Source organism: Tachysurus fulvidraco, chromosome 13 (assembly GCF_022655615.1).
Source record: "Tachysurus fulvidraco isolate hzauxx_2018 chromosome 13, HZAU_PFXX_2.0, whole genome shotgun sequence".
Classification (NCBI taxonomy): Eukaryota; Metazoa; Chordata; class Actinopteri; order Siluriformes; family Bagridae; genus Tachysurus; species Tachysurus fulvidraco.
The window spans coordinates 3,503,791-3,528,446 of NC_062530.1; the positions used below are offsets into that span (position 1 = coordinate 3,503,791).

Consider the following 24,656-nt stretch of genomic DNA (forward strand, 5'->3'; position numbering starts at 1 on the left):
AAATCTAATGTATGAATTTCCAGATCGTATCATGATATCGACTTTATTTACATTAAACTCTCACATGAACGTAGAGTCAAACTCGAAACACAAGCTGGAAAACCCGGACCAGTGGAACATTAATTATTTACGTGACTTTTACAGGATTACACAACCACAAACACACAACATGAAAAAACCATTAACGGAACTTGCATCTGGACGGCGATGAAGAATTGACGTCGTATGGTGTTCGGCTCAGTGCTGCGTTTGTCGCTTCTCCAGGAAAAACTGTTCAGACACACACACATTCATATCTAATACACACTATACACAATCATCTGCTGCACACACAACCATGCAAATAGCTGTTAAGTAGAGGAAAAGTTTTCACATAGACAGTTTAAAGAGTTTACACTGAAAAGCTGACATGAGATTCTCGCAGGATGAATATTTCAGGTGTAAAACTGCACTCAGAGGAAGTCAAGGATTTTGTTTATCCGGAAACTTCTAGTTTAACTCTGATTGGAAATCAAGCAGCATGTATTTAGTATCGAGGAATAAAACACTTGGAGGTGTGCTGTGATTAGAACTGCATGTCCTGGAGTTTTTTTGTTCCTCTTATATTCCAGCAATATTTTGCACATTTCTTTTTCTTTTGACTAATTAAACAGTGAACCACACTACCAACTGTAGATCCCTTTATAGTTGTGGTTAAAGTTGTTAAACATTCGCAAAACAAGTCAGTTCTCATCGTGGCATACGTAACAGCGGCTCTAAACGGTTATGTTCCTGAGAAACCACAAAGCACAAACTGCTCTGCCCTGAAGGATTAACGCCCTGAAGGATACTTGTGTACACGTAAACATATTTCTAACAGGAAACGTCACCATCACGACGAATAAATGCTTGTCTGTTTATTTTATGGTTTAGGTTAAAAAAAAACAAACAAACGCAGAAACTGGCTTGTGATCGAACGGATTGTACATAAACGTACAGCTACACAAAAATACTGTATTTAAAAGTGCAGTAATTTTACCACTAATTACAAACTTGACCTGTTATGATTTAGGATGGAATTTGAATTTCTGAGAATATAAAATAACGAGCTTGATCTTAATGTAGGCAGAACAACTAATAATTGAGTTCAGTTCAATCTTATTCAGACTCATCTGACAGCTGAAGAAGATCAAACGTGTCTTTTTTTTTGCGTATTTGTGTGTCCTCACCTTCCTAATGCTGGCGAAGGCCGGTCCGAAGGTGCTGTGAGTGTGTGTGCTGCTTCGGATCCACTCCGGAAGCTTCTGCAGCGTACCGGTGCGAGCGTAGCGCCGGTCACACAACACGATACAGGCGTAATCTCCTCTGTGACGAATCGCCCTGCCTGGGGGTTAGACAGGAAGTGATGCATTAAATTCACAGTTCTTTGCATCCCCTTTGGTTTATTGGAGGAAATATATAAGCTAATTTATTTGAATGAGGCTCATTAAGGAATCGAACGAGTTAAAATGTGAGCGTGTTTCTTTTCAAGACAAAGTTTAAGCTATAAAATAGTTGAAGTTTGTACGTTGGCACAGTTACGTTCAATCTGAACCAGAAAAAAAAAGTTGAACTGCGTCAGTTAAAGGCATCGTTTTGGATTTAAAGAAACAGATTGATTATAGTATTAATTTAAGTGTTAACTATAGTACAGAAAGATGTGTGTGTGGTGTGGGTGGTGTGTGTTGTGTGTGTGTGGTATGTGTGTGTGTGTGTGTGGTGTGTCATACACACAAACCAACATTATACCTATTGACTGGTTGACAGCCTTCATGCACAGATTTTCAATTAAATCCTTCCCTGGACTTCTGCCACCCAAATGCGGCTGAAAAAAAAGGGAATTTATGAGATTATTGTTTTTTTAATTATAATTTTGTAGATGAAAAAAATAGGGGGAAAAAATATATATATATATATATATATATATGTATATATATATATATAAATAACTTTTGGTTTGTCACTTACCATGTGCTTATCTAAATATGCCATTTTCTCAAGAAGTTCAGGTGATTTGATGTTGGGATACGGCATTCCGACCATCACTATACATCTTAACACACACACACACACACACACACACACACACACACACACACACACACACACACACACACACACACACACACAAATGTGTGTAGCTGTGAAACACTGAGGTATAAACATGCACAGTTTTTCATATTGTGCGACTGTAAGAATAAACACAAGCTCCATGGCATCATCTGATGCACAAAGTTGGTTAAAAGGCCTGACTTCGGTGGCATCTTCACTCTCACCTGCCCAGATCATCTGAGAAGTTAATCCCTTCACTCATCTTTCCTCCAACCACAGAGAATAACAGCGCCCCTGACTGGCCACCTCCAGCATTACTGCATCGCTACGGCAGATAAACGCACACAATCAGATGCCACTTTAAAAAGAACACCACACTGTTAGAACGGGAAACATCACCGTATATAGATTTAAAGAAAAACGATCAGTATTTTTTATATCAATTAAAAACTCGAGGTGAAAAAAATGATAGCAACAGAGTGGCATGATGCCAGTTTATGCCACAAAGCTGAATATTTTCCTACTATTTTTATTTTATTAAAGAATGACATCTTTCTTATAACTGGTTAAAAGTATAAAATAACAATATACCGATATTAAACATTTTATACTGAATATTTAAGAGTGTTTTTTTTTTTTTAAATCTACAAAGAAATGGAGGAAGACTAAACAAAATAAAGAGTGTATGTACGTGTGTGTGTTTGCTTGCGTGTGTTTTTGCATGTGTGTATGTGTGTGTTTGCGTGTGTATGTGTGTGTTTGCATGTGTGTATTCGTGTGTGTATGTGTTTGCGTGTATGTGTGTGTTCGTGTGTGTGTGTGTTTGCGCGTGTTTGCGTGTGTGTATGTGTGTGTTCGTGTGTGTGTATGTGTTTGCGTGTATGTGTGTGTTCGTGTGTGTGTGTGTGTGTTTGCGTGTGTGTGTGTGTGTTTGAGAGAGAGTGTGTGTGTGTGTGTTTGAGAGTGTGTGTGTGTTTGAGAGTATGTGTGTTTGCATGTGTGTGTGTGTGTGTGTGTGTGTGTGTTTGCATGTGTGTAAAATCTAAATGTATGTTGGTCTACATGTCCGACACACAAACACACCTGGATACACCTGGAGTACTCAGACAGCACCTGCTCCACCTGACTGGCTTTCTTTGGTTCCTGGAAAATCTGAATAAATATAATCTGATTATATTATTATATTTATATTATAATATAAACTCTGAACCTTTTTCTGCTTGTTAGTCAGTGACATCGGTGAAATGGTTGTTCCTGCAATAGTCCATCAATATACAAAGATTCTGGCTCTCTCACAAGGTCTGCTGATTCTTAATAGCTCCAGAATTATTGGCACCCCTTAAATAATTTCTCCAATTTTAATTAACCTGCTTTAAAGAGTTAAAGGGACTTCTTACCTTCCTTGGAACGTAAACAAAACCTTTTCATAAGAACTTTCTCCTAATTATTTCCACTCTTAAATAACAAGTGTTTAAATGGATAAAACTGGATGCATGCATTATATCATCTATAAGTTCCATAAAGGAGCCGATCATTTGAAAGATTTCCGGTTTCGTTGTTGTCTTTTACAGAACATCACACTGATTAATAGCATAGTTAACTGTAGTAATGTGTTTAATGTGAAGTATTTACCTTCTTCTTGGCTGCAAGTCGCTGCAGGACTCCGTTACTCTCCCAGTGTCCCAGAATTCTCCTCTCATACTCATAGGATGGGAAGAAACAGACCACGCCTCCTGGAACCACATTGCACAGGTTGGACAGAACGCGGCCCGTCTCCTCCATCTGACACACGCGCGCACACACACACACACACACACACACACACACACACACACACACACACACACACACACACACACAGTGTAAAAAGCAATAATAATATTATTAATAATAATAATGTGAATAGAAGCCCATTTCTAACCATAAGGGTTTAATTTAACTATCATTAAAATACCTGTGTGTATACTGTATATTTCCTGAACAGATCCACAGTAAAAGTGCATTAAATTACTTATTTTCCACCGATGAAACCATGGTCATATATTAGAGGATTAAATATGATATAAAACAGCATGTTTGCATTTCTGGCTTAAATGTTGTTTATATATTTATAATGATCTTATATTATATTTTAATCTTCTGAGGGATTTTTTTTGGGCTGGCTCACCCATGGAGGAGATTTGTGTGTGTGTGTGTGTGTGTGTGTGTGTGTGTGTGTGTATGTTTGTGTTGTACCATCTGTGGTGTATCTCTGGTCTGGAAGGTAAACTCCAGCTCCTTTCCAGAAGGTCCAGTGCAGAGGATTATGGGTAGAATATTCTCTGGAGGGATTACATGACCTGAGGCACAGAATTTTTACATATATGTATTGTTCTGTGGTTAAAATAAAAGCAACACTGGCGACACACTCGCAGACACTCGCAGACACTCGCGACACACTCGCAAACACTCACCACATGAAAACTGTGCAATGCGCTCATTAGGAACTCCAGCTGACAGGAGAAGCTGCTCCTTAAAGTCTGAGACCTGTGACATGAAAAATGTGTTCGGGCATTCAGTAAATCTAGTGTGGTGTGTGTGTGTGTGTGTGTGTGTCTGGTATGTGCTTACAGGCTGCATGGTTCCCCCAGCGATTATAACGGCCCTGCATTCTTGAAGAACTTGTGCAAAATGCACTGCTGCATTCAGCATAAGAAACTTTACACTACTCTGAGCCAGGCACGCTGCATAAAGAAAGAAAGATTTGTGTTAAATCTAAATATATTAACTACATTTTAAACAAGTACACACTCACACACACACTCTCACACACACACACACTCTCTCACACACACACACACTCTCTCACACACACACACACACACACACACACACACACACACACACACACACACACACACACACACACACTCTCTCTCACACACACCCTCTCTCTCTCACACACACCCTCTCTCTCTCACACACACCCTCTCTCTCTCTCACACACACACACACACTCTCACTCACACACACTCTCTCACACACACTCTCTCTCTCTCTCTCACACACACACACACACACACACACACACACACACACACACACACACACACACACACTCTCTCTCACACACTCTCTCTCACACACACACACACACTCACTCTCTCTCTCTCTCTCTCTCTCTCACACACACACACACACACACACACACACACACACACACACACACACACACACACACACACACAAACACAAACTCACACCTTTATTCTCTCCTTGTCCATAACTCAGTTTTGCTTATTAAAGAATAAATAAATTCAACTGAAATCTGGTTAAAAAAAAGGACATGTATTCACATGCTGGTTGTTGCCATGGCAGCAAAGGAAGTCAGAGAAACGAATCGACATCTGTTTATGTCATGTCAACATGACTGCAGTTAGAAGAGACTAATCATAGCCATTAGTGTGTTTGATGAGTTAGAAGACAAACATGACATGCAGACTGGAGAAGCTGCTGCTTTTTTCAAACCTTCCTTTAAAACCGTGACAACAACCACATCAGAACTAGTAACGACATGATTACTGTATTTACTGTCAATTCAGTAAACACACCTTCAACTACACCGCTAAACTTTCCCCTGAAGTAAAAGTGCCTTAATCTGTGATATTTATGTATGAAACAATAATTGCTTCATTTTAAAGAAATAAAGTTGAAATGTAAAATTTGAAACTAAAAGCGTCTGCAGGACAAAACAAGTGTAAAGTCCCTGTAATCACTTTACAGCAGTTATTTACAGCTCTTCTGTCACCAGGTTTCTCTCTCTCTCCTGAAGTTAATATGAGGAAATAATGCTGACGTTTGTTTTCCTCGTGAACTTTCCCGAGATGGAAAATGTAAAGCTTTACTTTTAACTACCTTACTGTCCTAAAGTCCTGAAACTGCGACTCGTTTCATAATCGTTAAACAAACGTCTCCTCATAGAAAGCTTTAGAAATGACTTTAATGACTGAATTTGTTCTGAACGAACATGTTTTCAAATCTTAATTTTTAAGTGATTTAGGAAGGTTTAGGATGAAATCATCTGAGCACCTGCTGTACGAGTCTCTGTCAAAGTAATCGCTATGGAATGTGATGTGAGCTGAAACAAGTGTCATTGTTGGTGTTAAAGAACATTAGTAATCAGCTATTACCTTGTTTTTCCATCACCACCCTTCCGTCTTTGTTGGCGTTGGAGAGAGCGAAAAGGAAACTTTCCACAAGCATCAAAGGAGATGCCATAACTGGTCTGTCTTCTACTGAACCCTGATGGATGACTGGATCTATATCACACACACACGCAGATACACACACACAGACATAGACACACACACACACACACACAGACATAGACACACATACACACACACAGACAGACACACACACACACACACAGACATAGACACACACACACACACACAGACATAGACACACACACACACACAGACACACACACACACACACACACACACACAGACAGACATAGACACACACACACACACACAGACATAGACACACACACACACACACAGACATAGACACACACACACACACAGACATAGACACACACACACACACACACACACAGACATAGACACACACACAGACATAGACACACACACACAGACAGACACGCACACACAGACATAGACACATACACACAGACACACACACACAGACATAGACACATACACACACAGACACACATACACAGACATAGACACACACACACACAGACATAGACACACACACACACACACACACACAGACATAGACACACACACACACACACACACACACACACACACAGACATACACACAGACATAGACACACACACAGACATAGACACACATAAACAGACATACACACAGACATAGACACACACACACACACACACACACACATACACAGACATAGACACACACACACACAGACATAGACACACACACACACAGACATAGACACACATAAACAGACATACACACAGACATAGACACACATACACAGACATAGACACACACAGACATAGACACACACAGACATATACACACACAGACAGAGAGACGAACACACAGACACACACACACAGACAGATACACAGACAGAACTTTATAAATATCCCTGAGCTCAACAGAATTATTGTCTTAAAAAAAAAGTCCCCAAAATCATTAGGAAGAACTTTTAAAGGCTGCTTCTATAAAATCGGGATTAACTCGCTTCAAAAAAGGTCAACAAGCTATAGCATACTGCATATAGGTTATACATTTTAGTAATCTGTGTGTGTGTGTGTGTGTGTGTGTGTGTGTATGTTTGTGTGTGTTTAAATATTCTGCAGTAATATTAATCCACATGACTGACAGGTTACCTGTAGCTTTGCTCTGAAGGCCCTGTAAGAAGCGGCCAAGTCCTTCAGTTCTGCGATTCTCCTTATTCATAAAGCTTGTGTGTGTGCTTACACCGCTCCCTTCATACTTCTCAGAAAATCCAAACAACTACACACACACACACACACACACACACACACACACACACACACACACACACACACACACACACACACACACACACACACAGACACAAATCGGAGTGCATGTACAATAAAAATACCTTTGAAGCCCAGTAAGAAGATTCATTTACAAGAAGATTTATTAACATAAAAAAACTTCGAGGCCAACAAGAGATGAAAATAAAGCATTAATATCTACACGTGTATCACTGTAACAATAAATGTGTGGGAAAAAAATCATTCTGAATCTCTGAAAGGACAAAATCTAAATAAACTGAGAAAAAAAATAGACTGAAATAAAATAGACTGCCTGTCTATAGAAGAGCCTGTGCTTGCAATCTCAATCATCTGTCTGTCTGCCTGCTTGTCTGCCTGTCTGTCTGTCTGCCTGCCTGCTTGTCTGTCTGCCTGCTTGTCTGTCTGTCTGCTTGTCTGTCTGTCTGTCTGTCTGCCTGCTTGTCTGTCTGTCTGCTTGTCTGTCTGTCTGTCTGTCTGTCTGTCTGTCTGTCTGTCTGCTTGTCTGTCTGTCTGTCTGCCTGCTTGTTTGTTTGTCTGCCTGCTTGTCTGCCTGCTTGTTTGTCTGCTTGTCTGTCTGCCTGCCTGCCTGCTTGTTTGTCTGCTTGTCTGTCTGTCTGCTTGTCTGTCTGCCTGCCTGCCTGCTTGTCTGTCTGTCTGCCTGCTTGTCTGTCTGTCTGCTTGTCTGTCTGCCTGCCTGCTTGTCTGTCTGTCTGCCTGCTTGTCTGTCTATCTGCCTGCTTGTCTGTCTGTCTGCTTGTCTGTCTGTCTGTCTGTCTGTCTGCTTGTCTGTCTGTCTGTCTGCTTGTTTGTTTGTCTGCCTGCTTGTCTGCCTGCCTGCTTGTCTGCCTGCTTGTTTGTCTGCTTGTCTGTCTGTCTGTCTGCCTGCTTGTCTGTCTGTCTGTCTGCTTGTCTGTCTGCCTGCTTGTCTGTCTGTCTGCTTGTCTGTCTGCCTGCCTGTCTGTCTATCTGCCTGCTTGTCTGTCTGTCTGTCTGCCTGCTTGTCTGTCTGTCTGTCTGTCTGCTTGTCTGTCTGTCTGCTTGTCTGCCTGTCTGTCTGCTTGTCTGCCTGTCTGTCTGCTTGTCTGCCTGTCTGTCTGCTTGTCTGTCTGTCTGCTTGTCTGTCTGCCTGCCTGCTTGTCTGTCTGTCTGTCTGCTTGTCTGTCTGTCTGTCTGCTTGTCTGTCTGCCTGCTTGTCTGTCTGTCTGTCTGTCTGCTTGTCTGTCTGTCTGTCTGCTTGTCTGTCTGTCCAGATTTTAAAGAAGACTCTGCTGCTTGCAATCTTGATCGTTTCAAGAACCACAAAAAAAAAAAAAAAAAAAAAAAAATCAGAGTTGCATTACAGATTTTGAAAAAAGCCACAAAAAAATTGAGCATTTCTGTCCACAGCGATCACTAAAACCCTCTGTAAACTCCTGGAGGATCTGTTGTACATTGAGATACTGAAGCATTTAGAAAATGAGGATAGAGATTAGGCTGGAAAATGTTGCTCAGCTCACCTTTCTGCTGATCAGACTCTTCTCAAAATATCTCTGCACCTTCAGGAGAAACAGGTTTTAAATCAGTAATCAATGATTGTTTATTTATAGCACGTTTAGAACAAGGCTTGCGCTCCAAAACGTCACATTAAAACTGGTTTCTACTGATCGCTGCTTTGTCCTGTTGCGGATGAGAACTAAGTAAAGATGCTTCTTTCTTTGACCCAGTGATAAGTGTGTTGTACCTTGAACAGGTTGATGTTGTCGATCTGCGCTCTGAACAGGAAGTCATTAATGGTTAACAGTTCGGTTCCTGTGGGGAAGACAGAAATAATACGATTAGTGTTCAACTAATTTAAACTGCTCCATCATTTCCAGATGTTTGGGACTCTTAATTATCAGCACTGTAGTTTATCTTAAACTGTGAACTTACACTTCAGCTGAGTGTCAGGTTTTTTTGTTTGTTATGTGCTTTAAGGTATTAAGTGTTTTTCCAATTTTACCAAACTGAGTGTGATGTCACAAACAATGCATGTGTGTGTGTGTCAGGAGAAAAAGGTCTTAATAGATAAAAAGACCCAAATGCAGGGATAACAAAAAGGGGGTTTATTTAGGGGGGGAAATGACAAAGGGCTAGAAACACTAGGAACCTGGAAACACAAGAACACAAATACAAGAGACAACAAACCGAGACAGCAAACCAAAGACAAGGACTCAGACACAAGACAGCAGGTATAAATAGGGGTGACAATAATTAAAACACAAGGAACAGGTGTGCAGAAGAGGGATCGGTTAAGGACGGGGCAACACACGGGATATAAAAAAACAAACAAAAGCACATGGCACAAAAACAACAATGTCCGCTAGTGTCCAAACAGGAAAAAGTTCAGGCCAATTCCTGACAGTGTGTGTGTGTGTGTGTGTGTGTGTGTGTCTGTGTGTGTGTGTGATTACCAGGCTGAGTGCTCTGAGCCACAGGATTCATGCCCGCCTTCCCTGTGGTCACAAAGAAAGATGAATAAATTAACAGCAAAACATAACATTTTTATCTCATGTGTGCACACACACACACAAACACACACACACACACATAAACACACATACACACACACACACAGCGGACCTCCAAGTGTGCGCACCAGCCCCTCCAGCACAAACAGGATTTGCTTGATATACATCAGATTCTTGGCCTTCAGGCGGCTCCTAAAAGAGACACGTGTTTATTATGAAAGTCACAAACATCTCCTGACATTAAAATCTTGTGAGCAGTAACGTTATAAAGGTTGTTTTGCTTTACCTGTATCGCTCGCAGTACTGAGAGAGCTGTGAGTGAGCCCTGCACAGCTGAAACACAACCACACAAATTCATTAGGCCGTTTGTGTAGGATCGCTTAGATGAGTAAAGACGTTATTTGAAGCACCCTGACGACGCATGAAGATTTTACCCCGACAACGCATGAAGATTTTACCCTGACAACGCATGAAGATTTTACCCTGACGACGCGTGAAGATTTTACCCTGACGACGCATGAAGATTTTACCCTGACGACGCGTGAAGATTTTACCCTGACGACGCGTGAAGATTTTACCCTGACGACGCGTGAAGATTTTACCCTGACGACGCGTGAAGATTTTACCCTGACGACGCGTGAAGATTTTACCCTGACAACGCATGAAGATTTGCTGTCAAATACCTGTGAGGTGTTTTTGTGTGTTATATAAAAAATGACATTTATTCGTTATTCGAGCCTTTAAACTAAACTCCAGCATTACTTTACTAAAAGATTTATACAGTCCTTATAAATGTGTTACATCTTCTGCGAAGATAAAATAATAAAAAATAAAATGGAAATGTCTCATGTGCAAATGTGTAGTGAATGAAGTAGGAGGAAATTAATTCTCTCTCACTCAACCACCCACCCACCCACCCACCCACACAACCTTTTTGTGTGGCCCTAGCTTGTATTAGAGAACTAACTAGCTGGTTGGATATCGAGATAATTATTATGATCAGAAACATAAATTAAATGAAGATCGATCTAACTTCGGCAGCAGGAAATACAAATGAAAATGAGGAACTTACATTAAAGGTCAGTTTGGGGTCAATTGGTTTTTTTTAAGCAGAAAGATGTTGAAAATGAGTTAGAAGTTGGGTGTAAAATTGGTTTTGATCTAAAATTGAAAGTTACTACGGCAAACACATTTACAAAGTGTAAGAGGTGTGGCTTAGCAGCGTACCTGTGAGCCATTGACCTCAGCGCTGTGCAGTGCCGTGATCGTGTCTGCGAGGTTGTGAGCCTCGTCGATAATGACGATCTGATCCTTCAGTTTAATACCGGAGGCCTTGCGAGTCGCGGCATGAAGGAGCGACTGATACGGTAACACCACCATCTGAGGGAGGGAGAAATTAAACCCTTCATAAACTGGATTTGTAATCACTCAACCACAACAACACAATCGTTCACAACTGATATACAAATGATTCCAAATGAACAAGGTACCTGGTAACCTGGACCTTGGGCTTCATTTTCAGTAATAAATAATATAATCTTTAAATTACATTCCACATATTATTTTACACTGGATTATTTGCAGATAGAGTCTTGGAAAAATTAATATTTAGGAGGCAAAGATTGAACAAATGTATTTGGGTGTGTGTGTTTGTACCTGGGCTGCAGGAATAGCCAGCCGTGTGCTGTAATAAGGACAGGTGTGTGTGTCTCGTCCGTGCTGCACGAGCTGCTCGATGTCTCTGACACTTGCCAAGACCTCGTCTCGCATCGTCATCATCTTCTCATAACCCGCAAAGTCACAGGTCGCTTTGCCGGCACTGCGGCGGCGTTTAGGCTCCGTGTCCACCTTGCTTTGCTTATCTGTGTGCAAAGTTCAAACAGATATAATGTTTCCCCTCCACACACACACACACGCATATATACACTGAATATCTTCTGTGCTTTGTATTTTTTTTGCTGCAATTCTCAGGGGTGTTTTTTGATTCTGACCATGTTTATTTTTTTGGAGCTCCATACAGCGATCGTTGATCAACTGAACGGTTCCCAGTCGTGTCACCTCTGGATTAATGCACAGATTCTGAAGAGATAAATACAGCTCTAATGTTCTGGTCACAAATAGCAAATACTGTATTCACATTTAAAAAAAGTAAAAAAAGTAAAAATAAAAAAAAACCTAAATGTTTCCCCTTTAAGCTCATACTATTATTATTATTATTATTATTATTATTATTATTATTATTATTATTATTGTTGTTGTTGTTGTTATTATTATTAGAGATGAAATTATCAATGAAATTCTTAAAATCTTTATGACTTGTATTATTTCCATTAAATGAGTTTAATTATTTTGAGCATTTTGAGCACATTGGTTTTTTTTTAGCTTGTTGCCATGATACAATAAGAACAGAATTAAACTCCGCCCCTTTTTTCTTACAGCCTCTGGTTTCACACATTCAAATATTTAGGCAAAAAAACTCCTTTGATTACAACAACAGGTTTAATAATTTGTAACTGTCTTCATTTAACTGTCTGCACTTCACAAAGCAGTTTATTAGCAGTTTGCTGCTTATTAACCATTTGCGGTCCTGAGCTTTGAATCGAAACGTGTTGATTAGGCCAAAATGCAGCCTGACAAGGTCTAGATCATGATTACTTCGATCGCAGTGACGCAAAGACCTTTAACATTTTATATACACGGTTTAGTAGTTTAACTTTGTAACTGGAGGTGGTTTTATTCAGGCATGAAATCCTCGTGTGAGCAGGAAAGCCGACGCTTTAGTTTCTGTGCTTGGGGTGAAATATGAGTCGGTGTGAGAGAGTGGCTCAGTCTGCTTGGTAGTTTATAAAGCTGTCATGTCATTTCTCAAACCTATTCCTGTCTCAAAACCAAACAGCAGAGAAATAACATTCAGGAAGCTCTTAACTAAAAAGCCACAATGCTCCTTTCTTGAAGTCTATAAATAAACCACAGAAGTTATTGATATTTTATGTTTATTACAGAAAATTGGGCTTTTTTGGGGGGTTAGTGTGAAACATCTGGTTGGTGTTTTCATCGCAGTTGGAATAAGAAGGTGTCCAATAATATATGCGTCATAACAAAGGCTTTAATGATAGTAGATTAACGAGTCACCTAATAGCCACATAGGAAGGTCGATATGTGTGTGTGCGTATGTGTGTGTGTGTGTGTGTGTGTGTGTGTGTTTGTCCACACCTGTCTAGACCCAAGATTAACCAAGCTGACCGTGTCTCTGTACGGACTCTTCTGCACTTCGTGAACGAACTGGGCGAGCTGTGAGTGTGTACGGCTGCAGTAATAAATCTGATAAAGAAACACAAAAACAAACATTCTGTTTCATGCTTCATGCATCGCGCACACACACACACACACACACACACTCACACACACACACATTCTCACTTGAATTATTTCAAAATTATTTACAATTTAACATACGACAGTATACCATAAATAACCTATACGCACACGTTAGGGCATTAGGAACAGTTGTTAAAAAATTGTAATCAAGCGACTCAAGGATAATTTAATCAAACCGCAGACCCACGCTGTGACTATAAGTGCAGGATCTTTAAAATTTATACGTGGATTTTTTTATTTTTTTTTAGATTTTAAATGTCCAATTACTGTATAAGAATTTGAATACTATTCAGACAGCCCTAATTCTACCCTTTCTAAAACTACATAGTTTGTGTAGAACATATTTGTGATCACAAACCAATCACACAAATAATAATGCATAGGTGCTTGTAGATATAACTGATACTCACCTTAGTGACGTGTTCCTCTTCCAGATCGTCGTCATCGCTGTCATCATCACAGAGCCTGGAGAAGGGTGAACGTAAACATTAAGATTGAAAGAAATGCCTAAAGAAACAGATGTGAGTGCACAGACACAGAAACACACACAGACACACACCTGTTTTTGGGTGTGGTGGCGTCTTCGTCGCTTTCATAATCCGCAACTATGAGCCCGTCGTCTTCGTCTCCGTCTGGTCCTTCTTCTGATCCTGTGTCCTGCTTACTGAACTGCATTAACTTTTCTGTCTCGCTATTCTGCACATTTAAGGAGAGGTTTTAGATGTTCGAATGCATCTGCAAACAAAAATGTATTGTGGTACACAGGGGTCTGGTATTAATGTGCTAGCAGGGCTAATGATACACAACTGACTTTTCTCTTCATGGCGTATTTAAGCTGAGCGTTGTGTCTGATCAGCTCAAGTCGGGCTTCTCTCCTCTTTCTTTTCAATTCTTCATCCTGGGCAAGAAAGAAACAAAGCGGGATATTTATAAAATACATTTTAATAAACTTTGGGAAAATACTACAGCTATGTGTGATTCATCACAATGGTACGATTGTCTTGCCAAGATATTCAAGAACGTTTTAGTTTCGCCACCTTTAATTTGTTCAACATCTCCCTGTCTGCTCTTTTCTGCACAAAGTCTGTAACCCAGTCCAGCTCTCCATCAGTGCTGCTCCCTTTCTTCTCCACTGTGATTTCGTCTCCGTATTTTTCTCCACCATCTACTGACAGTATCACGATCATCAGTTCATCCTGACAAATCTGTTCAAATGAACTATGCATATATACATATATATATAAAAATGGTCATTAATCACATCAGAAAATTCTACATCATATTGATTGGATTATTAAAAATGAAAATTTCAAATGCACTATTAAGTATGTTTTAATGCACCATATAAGGTAAACGATTCTGCAGCACTTTCTAGTCTAAATCCTGACTTATCCATCCCCAGCTAGTGTTCATTTTCCATAATCTAATGCTATATACACCATTTACAACGGCTGTACAGTGCTGTTGGTGACGTTGTTGCTTCACAACTCCAGGGGCCCAGATTTAAATGCTCTGAGCTCAGGTTAGTGAGTGAAGTAGCTCCTGTTCTCCTCTATGTTTACGTTGATTTCCTCCTGTGTGTGGTGTGTTTGGTGTGTGTGTGTGTGTGTGTGTGTGTGTGTGTGTGTGTGGTGTGTGTCACCTAGACTCTGGTTTCGATGATAAAGCACTAAATGAACTTAAACTAATCATTAATTACAGTATTAGACACTGAATACTATACTGTACACAGTACAGAATGCATAGTTTTATGTGGTACTGCAGAACAGTATTTAATTGTGCATCATATACTGCAGAACAGTATATGATGCACAATTAAAACATATTTAAAAAAAAAACATATATTATTACTAAACATAAGGGAATCGATTCAAGTGAACAATCAAAAAGAACCGATTCGTGAATCACCTGCACTCGTGCTCACGGCGAGCTCCAGGAGCTTCGCAGCTTCTTGTCGTTTCTTCTCCTCGTAGTCTTTCAGCCATGTCAGCGCTCCACAGATCAGACTCAGAGATTTCCCCTATAAATCACACAAGCACAATGACACACGTACCGTTATGTTTAGACACATTAGTGAGCCGCGTGGACTCACCGTGCCGGTGGGGCTCTCGAACACGCCCACTTTGCCCTGCTCGAGCGCGTCGTACAGCGCCGCCATGAAGCGCTCCTGGATCGGATACGGCTTAAAGGGGAACGGGAAGCGACTCACGGCGTTATCGTGCTCCATTTACACCACCTCAGTGTCTCAGTTCAGAGCTGAAATACCTGCGCTTTTATTACTGCGAGCCGATTCTTCTCACTCGACAGAAGATGACTCAGATACCTCAGCGGTTCGCACTAGAAAACTTCCTTGAAGGTCCGCGCCATGGAGCTTCCACAGCCAATGAGAACAAGCCTCAACCCTCTCCGGTTAGGGAACATCGACAAATTTCAGCAAATGACACACCAGATACTGGGACACAGTCGGATTTATTATTTATTATGATTCAGTGAATAAAAAAAGCAACAATAAAATCTCTCTCTCTCTCTCTCTCTCTCTCTCTCTCTCTCTCTCTCTCTCTCTCTCTCTCTCTCTCTCTCTCTCTGTGTGTCTCTTGTGAGAGAGCTTGAAATTCATATTTTTATTACATTTTACCTTGACTTTTTTATTCAGAGTGACTTTACACGTTATTATTATTATTATTATTATTATTATTATTATTATTATTAGTAGTAGTAGTAGTAGTAGTAGTAGTAGTAGTATTAAGCTTTGACAATTATCACTCATTTTATGGGTGTTGCTACACACAAATGAGCTGTCTGGAACACAGTTTTTATTTTACAGCTAATTACTTAATGATAAAGGCACAGAAAAATAAATAGATCATGGCTTTTTGTAATTCCAAGCAAACAGAATATTAATCACGCGACGCGAGTGCACCTTCCACTCATTACTGCACTCATTTGTATGATTTTATTTATCTTGCTCACATTTTACTTTCTGATGGGAAAACGGTCGTACAAGCATTTTATACATACAAACATGTCATACGTGTATGGTTTTATCTGTGACGAATACATTTTAAATTACGAATATTGCTCAACTTTCGTTCTTTAGTTGCTCGGTAATTTGCAGACAGTCCCTGGAGCCGAAGCGCATCTTCCCTCGAGTCGCTCTGGAAAGTTCGGTGCCCTGCCTCCTCGTGAAGCGTCTAGAAGGTGCTAATAGCCTTTAAATTCATAACTCTCTCACAAATATATCTGTACACACACACACGCACGCACACACACACACACACACACACACACACACACACACACGCACACGCACGCACGCACGCACGCACACACGCGGTTGTGTTAGTTTTGCAACCTGCTACGGAACAGCTGGGTTAATATTATATAATAAGCACAACATTAGCTGTAAGGACAGAGAGCTGACACACGTCACGTCCCATTAATAGGACCGTAAAACTTAGACGTTTTAGTGCTAAAATGACTGCAGAAGACGTGTTAAACGACGGGCAGAACATCCCTATGGAGGGTGAGGACATCACTCCTAAGAAAGATGGAGGAGTTTTGAAGGTAAGTTGATTTGTTTACAACGTTATTGCAGGTTTGGTGCCTTGCTCACTAGGCCTGTGTTAAATGGTGCTAGCTGACAAGACAAGAGCAAACTTTCTCCACAGCGCGTTGTTAAAGAGTATCGCAAGCATTAAAGTGGTATAAAGCGTCTGACAATCGCACAGGATGCTAAAGCTAATGCTACGTTAGCTTGTGATGCTAACATGGCTACCGAGCTAGCAGGCTGCACGGCTATAATCAGCTTTTCTTCTGACCGACTGACGCGAGGTGTCTTTTAAAACTAGTATAAACTACTTAGTAAGACGTTTTAGTCGTTTATTAAAAAATAAAGTGAACTATTTGAGTCAAAATTCGACTCGTTTCAAGCTTCCAGAAATTACCAGAGAAATTCTGGAAGCTTCTTGTGCGCGCGCGCAGACATGAACTCAAAACATATCACACTGTAATGGATTAAACTGTTTTTTTTTTTAAAACAAATACAAATAAAATAAAGTGCTTGTTTTGTTTGTACGAATAACCTGATATGTAGAACGTGGACCTTTTTTTGGAATACATCTCGACCTTAGAAAATGTGTTTATATTAAATCGCATAGGAAACCTTTAAGGAAATCAGATTTCCGGGCCGGAAAGATTTATTGTGTTTTGATGGGAATCGTGTGGGATTTTAAAGACACACTGCTACACAAGGGAACCCATGGGTTTAATGATTTAAATGGACGCCTCATTAAAAAATGCATGGTGCTTTTATAACACTATTTCCTTGTGTCTGCTTGTAGCTGGTGAAAAAAGAGGGCACGGGTACAGAGACACCTATGACAGGTGACAAAGTGTTCGTGCACTACGTCGGCACTCTTTTGGATGGCACGCAGTTCGACTCCAGCCGTGACCGAGGAGAGAAATTCTCATTCGAGTTAGGAAAAGGTGGGTTTGATGATTTTCATAAAAAAAAGGTGCAACAGTAGTTTATTCTTTAGTAAAATCTGCATTTTTGCAGTTTGTCTTTTCAGGATGACATGGTATAGCTAGAACTAGCACTTTTTTTTTTTTTACAAAGCTAATAAGATTATAAATACAATGTTCCTTCCGCCGCCTCCTATTTTGAAGCTTCTGTGTCTGAAAACTGTAGATTTTTTTAAAGCATCCTATACTTCATATTGAGATGTGTGTAATCTGAAAAGGAAGATTTTGAGCCTAAATCAGAACATTAAAACAGATACGCATCTGCCATGTTAGGCAGGAAAAGACTCCATACTGTCTCACAAATTAGAAGTAATAGACGATAATAATAGATGATAATTTTAAGGACAGCTGTCCTTATCTCAGGGGTAGGGTAGGGATATTTGTACATTTAAAATAAATCTAGCCTATATACCGATCCCACTATATATATATATATATATATCAAAATATATGTATATATATATATATATATATATATATATATATATATATATATATATATATATATATATATATATATATCAAAATATATGTATTTAATTTTTTTTTATAAACAGGGCAATATTTTATTGTGTATGTTTGAACTGAATGTCCTGCAGGTCAGGTGATTAAAGCATGGGATATCGGCGTGGCAACAATGCGCATTGGTGAAATCTGTCAATTGATTTGCAAACCCGAGTATGCATACGGGTCTGCTGGAAGCCCACCCAAAATTCCACCCAACACCACCCTGGTGTTCCAGGTATTGTTTTCATTAGTGCTTATTTATTTTTTTTTTTGTGTAGAAAAAGTTGCTTATTTTTATATAAAGTTGCTTATTTTTACGTAAAGTTGCTTATTTTTGCTTAAAGTGCTTTATTTCTGTATTTTCATGACAGGTTGAGTTGTTTGATTTTCATGGTGAGGACATCACAGAGGATGAAGATGGTGGTATTGTTCGTAGAATCATCACTAAAGGAGAGGGTTACTCTAAACCAAATGAGGGTGCATCTGTTGAAGGTAAAAAAAAAAGCAGGGCTCTGTAATTTCTTTATTCAAATATTTAACTGTATTTGAACATTAACGCCACTCGATTCATTCATAATTATTGAAAAAAAATCATATTTGTCTCATCTTGTTGTGACCGGATGGGAGCAGATTTCATTTAAGCCTACAGAAGGAGAGGCATTTTGTTAACGTCGTTCTCTCTACCGCGTAGTGCATGTGGAAGGAACGCACGAGGGCCGCGTGTTTGACGATCGGGATCTGAAGTTTGAGGTGGGAGACGGAGAGAGTCTTGACCTCCCACTCGGAGTGGAGAAAGCGCTGCAGGCTATGGAAGAGGGCGAAATGTCCCTGTTCACCATCAAACCAAAGTAATTACAATTTTTCATTCATGTTCACTGTAAAATCAAATAACTCATCAATTAATCACCCGTTAACTCCACACCGAGGATAGTCCGGTTGCTTATCCACCATTAACCAAGTTTGCTGTCCTTTTATTTGCTGATTCAGCAATTTTATTGTGTACTTTCAGATACGGCTTTGGCAATGTGGGCAAACCCAAATTTAACATTCCACCGGGTGCAACACTGGAATACAAAATCACACTGACAAAATTCGAGAAGGTGAGAGTGCTTAAGCATTCACATGTGTACAAAAGACACGTCGTGTCTCTGAAGTGTGTTTTTTTTTTTTTTTGGTTTGTCCCCCCCCCATTTTTGAGCTGTTCATAATTGTGTATAAAACTAATATGATAAAATACTTTTTAAAATATACAAAAATATTGTTTTACTACTAGAGTTTTCATGGAAAATCGTTACCTCGTTACCTCAATACATGTTCTCTTATTGGCGTGTTAGTAAAAAAAAAAATGCTGTTAGTACATTTTGTCTGTTTGGCTAATTATTCCCCTTTCCAGTAATTGCTTAGTTGAGGAAAAAGATGGTTGGCTAGCCGTTTTTTAACCCAACCACAGGAGAACAGATTTTTCCTGCTCAGTCAGTTGTCTAGCATCCGTTTTTAGCATGTTAATTTGAATGTGGCCACGGGGAATAGCTTTATCTCATTTATCTTTATTCATTCATTCTCATTAAGAGTGTATTGTGGTCAGAGTTGAGGTGGAGACAGATCCTATCCCAGGAACACTGAGTGCTGCATAACGAAAGATATTAAATAACAGCAGCGTGGTGTGATATGAACGTTGAACGACTGAACGTTTGTTTTTTTAAATTAGCAGAATGCACATCTTCGATCATTTACAGATGTGTAAAACTGTCATTAGCTTGTTTCTGGGAATGCCAATTGCTTATGTTGCTGCTAATCATTATACGATCTGATAAAAATATAATCTTGTTTTGCCTTTAACTCAATTGCTCTGAATTATATTTATTACATTTTCAAAGGCTTTCAGATATATTTGAGTGTGAAGGTGCATGAGGTGTTTTTTCTGCTTTCCTTCACCGGCCTTCATTTCTTTTATCTAGGCTAAAGAATCCTGGGAGATGAACACCGTTGAGAAACTGGAACAGAGCTCTATCATCAAAGAGAAAGGAACGCAGTACTTCAAAGTATGAGCCACACCACAGCATTTGTGGGTTTTTTGTTTGTTTTTGTTTTTTTTACACACCAAATGTACAGTTAAATTCCATGCTGCATGTTAACCATTTCTGATTGTGTTGTAGGATGGCAAATATAAGAAGGCTGTGGTGCAGTATAAGCGCATCGTGTCCTGGCTGGAGCACGAGTCCAGCCTGGAAGGTGAAGACGAAGAGAAAGCCAAAGCCCTGAGACTGGCGGCTCACCTCAACCTGGCCATGTGCTACCTAAAACTGCAGGATCCAAGCCCCAGCCTTGAGAACTGTGACAAGGTCCATAACATTTAATCACTGCTAATCCGACCCAACCAGATTTTGCTACATACGTTGTAATTGCCATCAAACTATACATGACAACGCTGTGAATTCATCATCGTTTTATCTCAAACCTTTGTTTAAAACCTCCATTCATCAACGAACATTTGGGGATAAAGGTTATTTATTTCCGGGAAATATTTGGGACTTATATCCTGGCTCATAAAAATCACTTGCACAAGGCTGTAAATTGTCTACAGTAAAGTCCTATAGTATTATTTCAGGGACCTGATTATAAGGGACTGATCAGGGACAATGATTCAGCAATGTTTTCAAATAAATATGCGATAAATATCACACAAAGGATGCAACTGTAGGAATAGAAGTTGGAATATAAAAAAGCTTATGTTTTTTGAACAAAACCGTTGCTCTTGGATACATTAAAATCTGCATTATTATTCTTGTCAAATTTGGTTTTTCACTCAAAAGAATTTGGTGTGTTTTTTTTTTTTGTTTTTTTTTAAAAAACGTTTGGATTTTTCTCAACTGGTTTGTAACTGGTTTTTGGTGTTGTGTTTATAGGCACTGGAACTGGATGCAAACAACGAAAAAGCTTTGTTCAGGCGAGGAGAAGCGCTGTTTGCGATGAAGGAGTTTGATCGGGCGAGAGGAGACTTCCAGCGTGTGGTACAGTTGTACCCGTCTAACAAGGCAGCAAAGAGCCAAGTGCTGCAGTGCCAGAAACACCTCAAGGAGCAGCACGAAAAGGACAAACGCCTCTACGCCAACATGTTTCAGAAGTTTGCCGAGAGGGATGCTAAAGTAAGCATGGAGAGTTTATATTAGATCTTAACTGCTCTTTATTGTGTAATTAACTGTCCTCTGATCATATAGACAACACGTTTGTGAACAAAGAAAATATTTTAAAAATCGAGACGTTAGACCGAGTGAAGCTCTGTTATTAATAAAAATAATTAGAATTGGCATGGCAGCTACAGGAGGAACCTTTTTGGACCTTTGTATTAAATTGCTTTGAAATGTTTCTGCTGGTGAAGAGGATGCTGCATTAAAAGTGTCATTTATTTATTAATTTCTTCACAATGTACCATCCAGTGTTGTTCCAGAGGCTCAGGAATAGGGCCAATGTCAAATTTCTCCACTTTAGTATTGGGATGGGGCACGGGGTTGTAATGGAAGAGTCACATGACTGACAACATTTAAAGCACTTGACCGGTATGGGACTTAAATCACAATTAAAGCAGCAGCATGAATAAAAGCCACCCTATTGAAATTTTCTTGTTGTCTACATTGGATAGAAAAAAAAATCTAATGAAAATGGGTTGGCTTTTTATCCAATAAACAAAACCAGTATGGTAATTCATGGCCTGTCTTAACTGGTCAAATGCTTTGAATGTTGTCCTTCATGTGCTTCTTCACAGATAAAAGCAGATCTTTTGACACTGCTCTTGAGCTTTCATGTCAGGGATGGCATCACTACATGACACCTTTACTAATATAATATATATTTTAGATAATTGTCTTGTGCTAAAGACTTGTTTTGTTTTGTCTGCACTACTACTTCATTTTCTTGCAGAAGGAATCCGAACAGGCAAAGAAAGAGACTGACAGTACGATGGAGATAGAGAAAAATGGAGCCACCGAGCAGACTGCAGCATAAATATGTGTTAATTTTTTGCTATTTTTTGTGTTCATTAATTTTTTTAAATGTTTTTCCTTGGTTTTTGTTTTTTTACACAATTTGTTCCCATGAAATGAATGCATGTGTATAGGTATGAAGCTGGAAGTCAGTACCCTAGAATACTGTTTTTGTTCCCTTTCTCCAGGTCTCACTGGCACTGTGTGCATTTAGTTTGTGTTTGTGTTCGTGTGAGGCAGGTAGTCGGCCCGGCTGTGTGTTTTTTTTTTGTTTGTTTGTTTGTTTGTTTGTTTTTTGCCTATTCTGCATGAACTGCAGTAAAGAAGGCTGTAATGCTGAATGGAAATCTGTTCAGTAATTACTAAGTGGTACTGCAGCCTTCAATAATGAGCCTGGCCATGATACTGCTACTAAACGATATATCAGATCACCACTATGTAGTGCTGCTGTACTGAACAGGTTAAAGGCATGGAACTAAATTAATCGTCATGGCGACACGACTGTTCTGTTGGTATTCTCTATATGGATGTACACATTTGATAGCTGTTGGGTTTTTTTTTTTTATATCTGTTTGTCCGTAAAGCTGTTATGTCCACACAACTGGAAATGCAGTATTTATTATTATTTTAAGAATGTTTGTTCTTATAATTGTTAGGTTTTAGATGCTCATAGAAATCAATCCAGTCTTCTGTTCCAGCCTACTATGGTGCAGGGAAGTCAACTGTGTGTTTGTGTTGACACAGATCAGGATCCCTGGCTCATAACTGATTTTTCTAGATAGGGACATTTGAGCTGAGGTTGTAAACAGATGAAATTTAGACCTGTTTATCAGCAGTCTGTATGCTACTTATGCTGGTTTGTTTGGGATGCATGAACAGAGGCGAGTGAAATGTGGTAATAGTTCTCTTCATGTTACTAACGATCCAGTGATGTCAAATAAAAGAATCCAGTAACTTTAATGGACTCTGTTTTTAAATGTCTTTGTCTTTACCTCATCACATTTACGCCGTCCGATAGGAACTTTAAAACTTTTAGTTCTGTTAGAGAAAAGTTACAAAAATATTACGCAGTTAAAGTGCATTTAGAATTGTATATAAAATGAGATTTGCATTTACAGTGAAATAAATCATTCAGATAACCAGTACGTAGCAGTGTTGCTCCATTGTAGTGTCTGACTCATTAAGGAACACTTGTGTTGCCTTGAATGCCAATACACTGTAATATTCTGTATTTTATTTTCTGTCTACGTCGCTCATATTTATCATAGCTTTGGGATGTTGCAAATTCAAACATTCAATTTTATCTCATATAATTCTCTTGTAAAAAAAACTCAGAGGCTTGCAAAAAAGAAAATAATATAAAGACATGTATGTGAGCTTGGAAGGAGAAGTTGATTGTAAGTTATGAAAACATTAAAGAGTCTAAAAATTAAATAAGTGACGTGACATACGGCTAAGTACGTTGAACCATACTCAGAATTCGTTCTCTGCATTTGACCCATCCAAAGTGCACACCCGGAGCAGTGGGCAGCCATTTATGCTGCGGTGCCCGGGGAGCAGTTGGGGGGGTTCGGTGCCTTGCTCAAGGGCACCTCAGTCGTTGGCTGGCCCGAGACTCGAACCCACAACCTTAGGACTATGAGTCAGACTCTCTAACTATTAGGCCACGACTTGCCCCAAGTCTAGTGCATTGATGTGTTTTAAAAATATAAAGTTTGCATGTTGAGGTTGCAAATTCGTAGGTTATGCCAAAAGCTGATGATTTTTTTCCCCTTTCATGGAAGATAATGTAAAAATCAGGGAGTGATTAATAAGAGGAATTAACGTTATCACTCAAACAAGAACCAAAACAACAACCTTACACGAAAAGCAATGTGGTGGTAGCATCATCATGATGTTGGAATGCTCAGCATGGACTTGGGAAACTGGTCAAGGTTGAGAATGGGACAGATACATTGAAATACAGTGAGATCCTAAAATTAAAACCTGTTTTGAATACAAGGAGCTCTGATTAAAATATTGTCCTACTGATAGAATGTTTGAGTTCAGCTGCCGCTGCTGGGTCCTTGAGCAAGTGTCTTATCCCTCAAATGCTCAGTTGTATAAAATGAGTTCAATGTAAATCATTCTTGATAAGGACATCTGATGAATGACAAATGCAAATGTAAAAC

The 24,656-nt window shown here is 39.5% G+C and overlaps 2 protein-coding genes across 4 annotated transcripts; one reads left to right on the forward strand and one right to left on the reverse strand.

Moving 5' to 3' along the window:
* Positions 1-26: 26 nt before the first annotated feature.
* Positions 27-15,960, reverse strand: ddx11 (DEAD/H (Asp-Glu-Ala-Asp/His) box helicase 11). 3 transcript variants are annotated; one of them, XM_027159337.2, is made up of 27 exons: positions 15,567-15,960; positions 15,383-15,494; positions 14,512-14,642; positions 14,286-14,372; positions 14,034-14,170; positions 13,885-13,939; positions 13,310-13,417; positions 12,088-12,175; positions 11,753-11,958; positions 11,324-11,476; positions 10,383-10,429; positions 10,209-10,288; positions 10,040-10,081; positions 9,331-9,398; positions 9,107-9,145; positions 7,452-7,578; positions 6,240-6,368; positions 4,681-4,793; positions 4,524-4,596; positions 4,306-4,409; positions 3,703-3,852; positions 3,154-3,222; positions 2,295-2,395; positions 1,987-2,071; positions 1,768-1,843; positions 1,209-1,363; positions 27-270 (listed from the first exon to the last, which is right to left on the reverse strand). In XM_027159337.2, exons 1-27 carry the CDS (start codon positions 15,699-15,701, stop codon positions 238-240), a joined length of 2,703 nt encoding a protein of 900 aa, XP_027015138.1. In that variant the 5' UTR covers positions 15,702-15,960; the 3' UTR covers positions 27-237. The 3 variants fall into 3 exon arrangements, with proteins under 3 accessions (XP_027015138.1, XP_027015139.1, XP_027015140.1); XM_027159338.2 differs by having other exon boundaries at positions 14,512-14,639; positions 15,567-15,958; XM_027159339.2 differs by lacking the exons at positions 14,512-14,642; positions 15,383-15,494; positions 15,567-15,960 and having other exon boundaries at positions 14,034-14,209; positions 14,286-14,361.
* A 643-nt stretch (positions 15,961-16,603) lies between these two features.
* On the forward strand, positions 16,604-23,445 carry fkbp4 (FKBP prolyl isomerase 4). Its single transcript, XM_027159349.2, has 10 exons — positions 16,604-17,038; positions 17,815-17,959; positions 18,598-18,740; positions 18,877-18,997; positions 19,197-19,353; positions 19,515-19,605; positions 20,464-20,547; positions 20,662-20,847; positions 21,412-21,651; positions 22,424-23,445. Exons 1-10 carry the CDS (start codon positions 16,949-16,951, stop codon positions 22,505-22,507), a joined length of 1,341 nt encoding a protein of 446 aa, XP_027015150.1. The 5' UTR covers positions 16,604-16,948; the 3' UTR covers positions 22,508-23,445.
* The last annotated feature ends 1,211 nt before the right edge of the window (positions 23,446-24,656 follow it).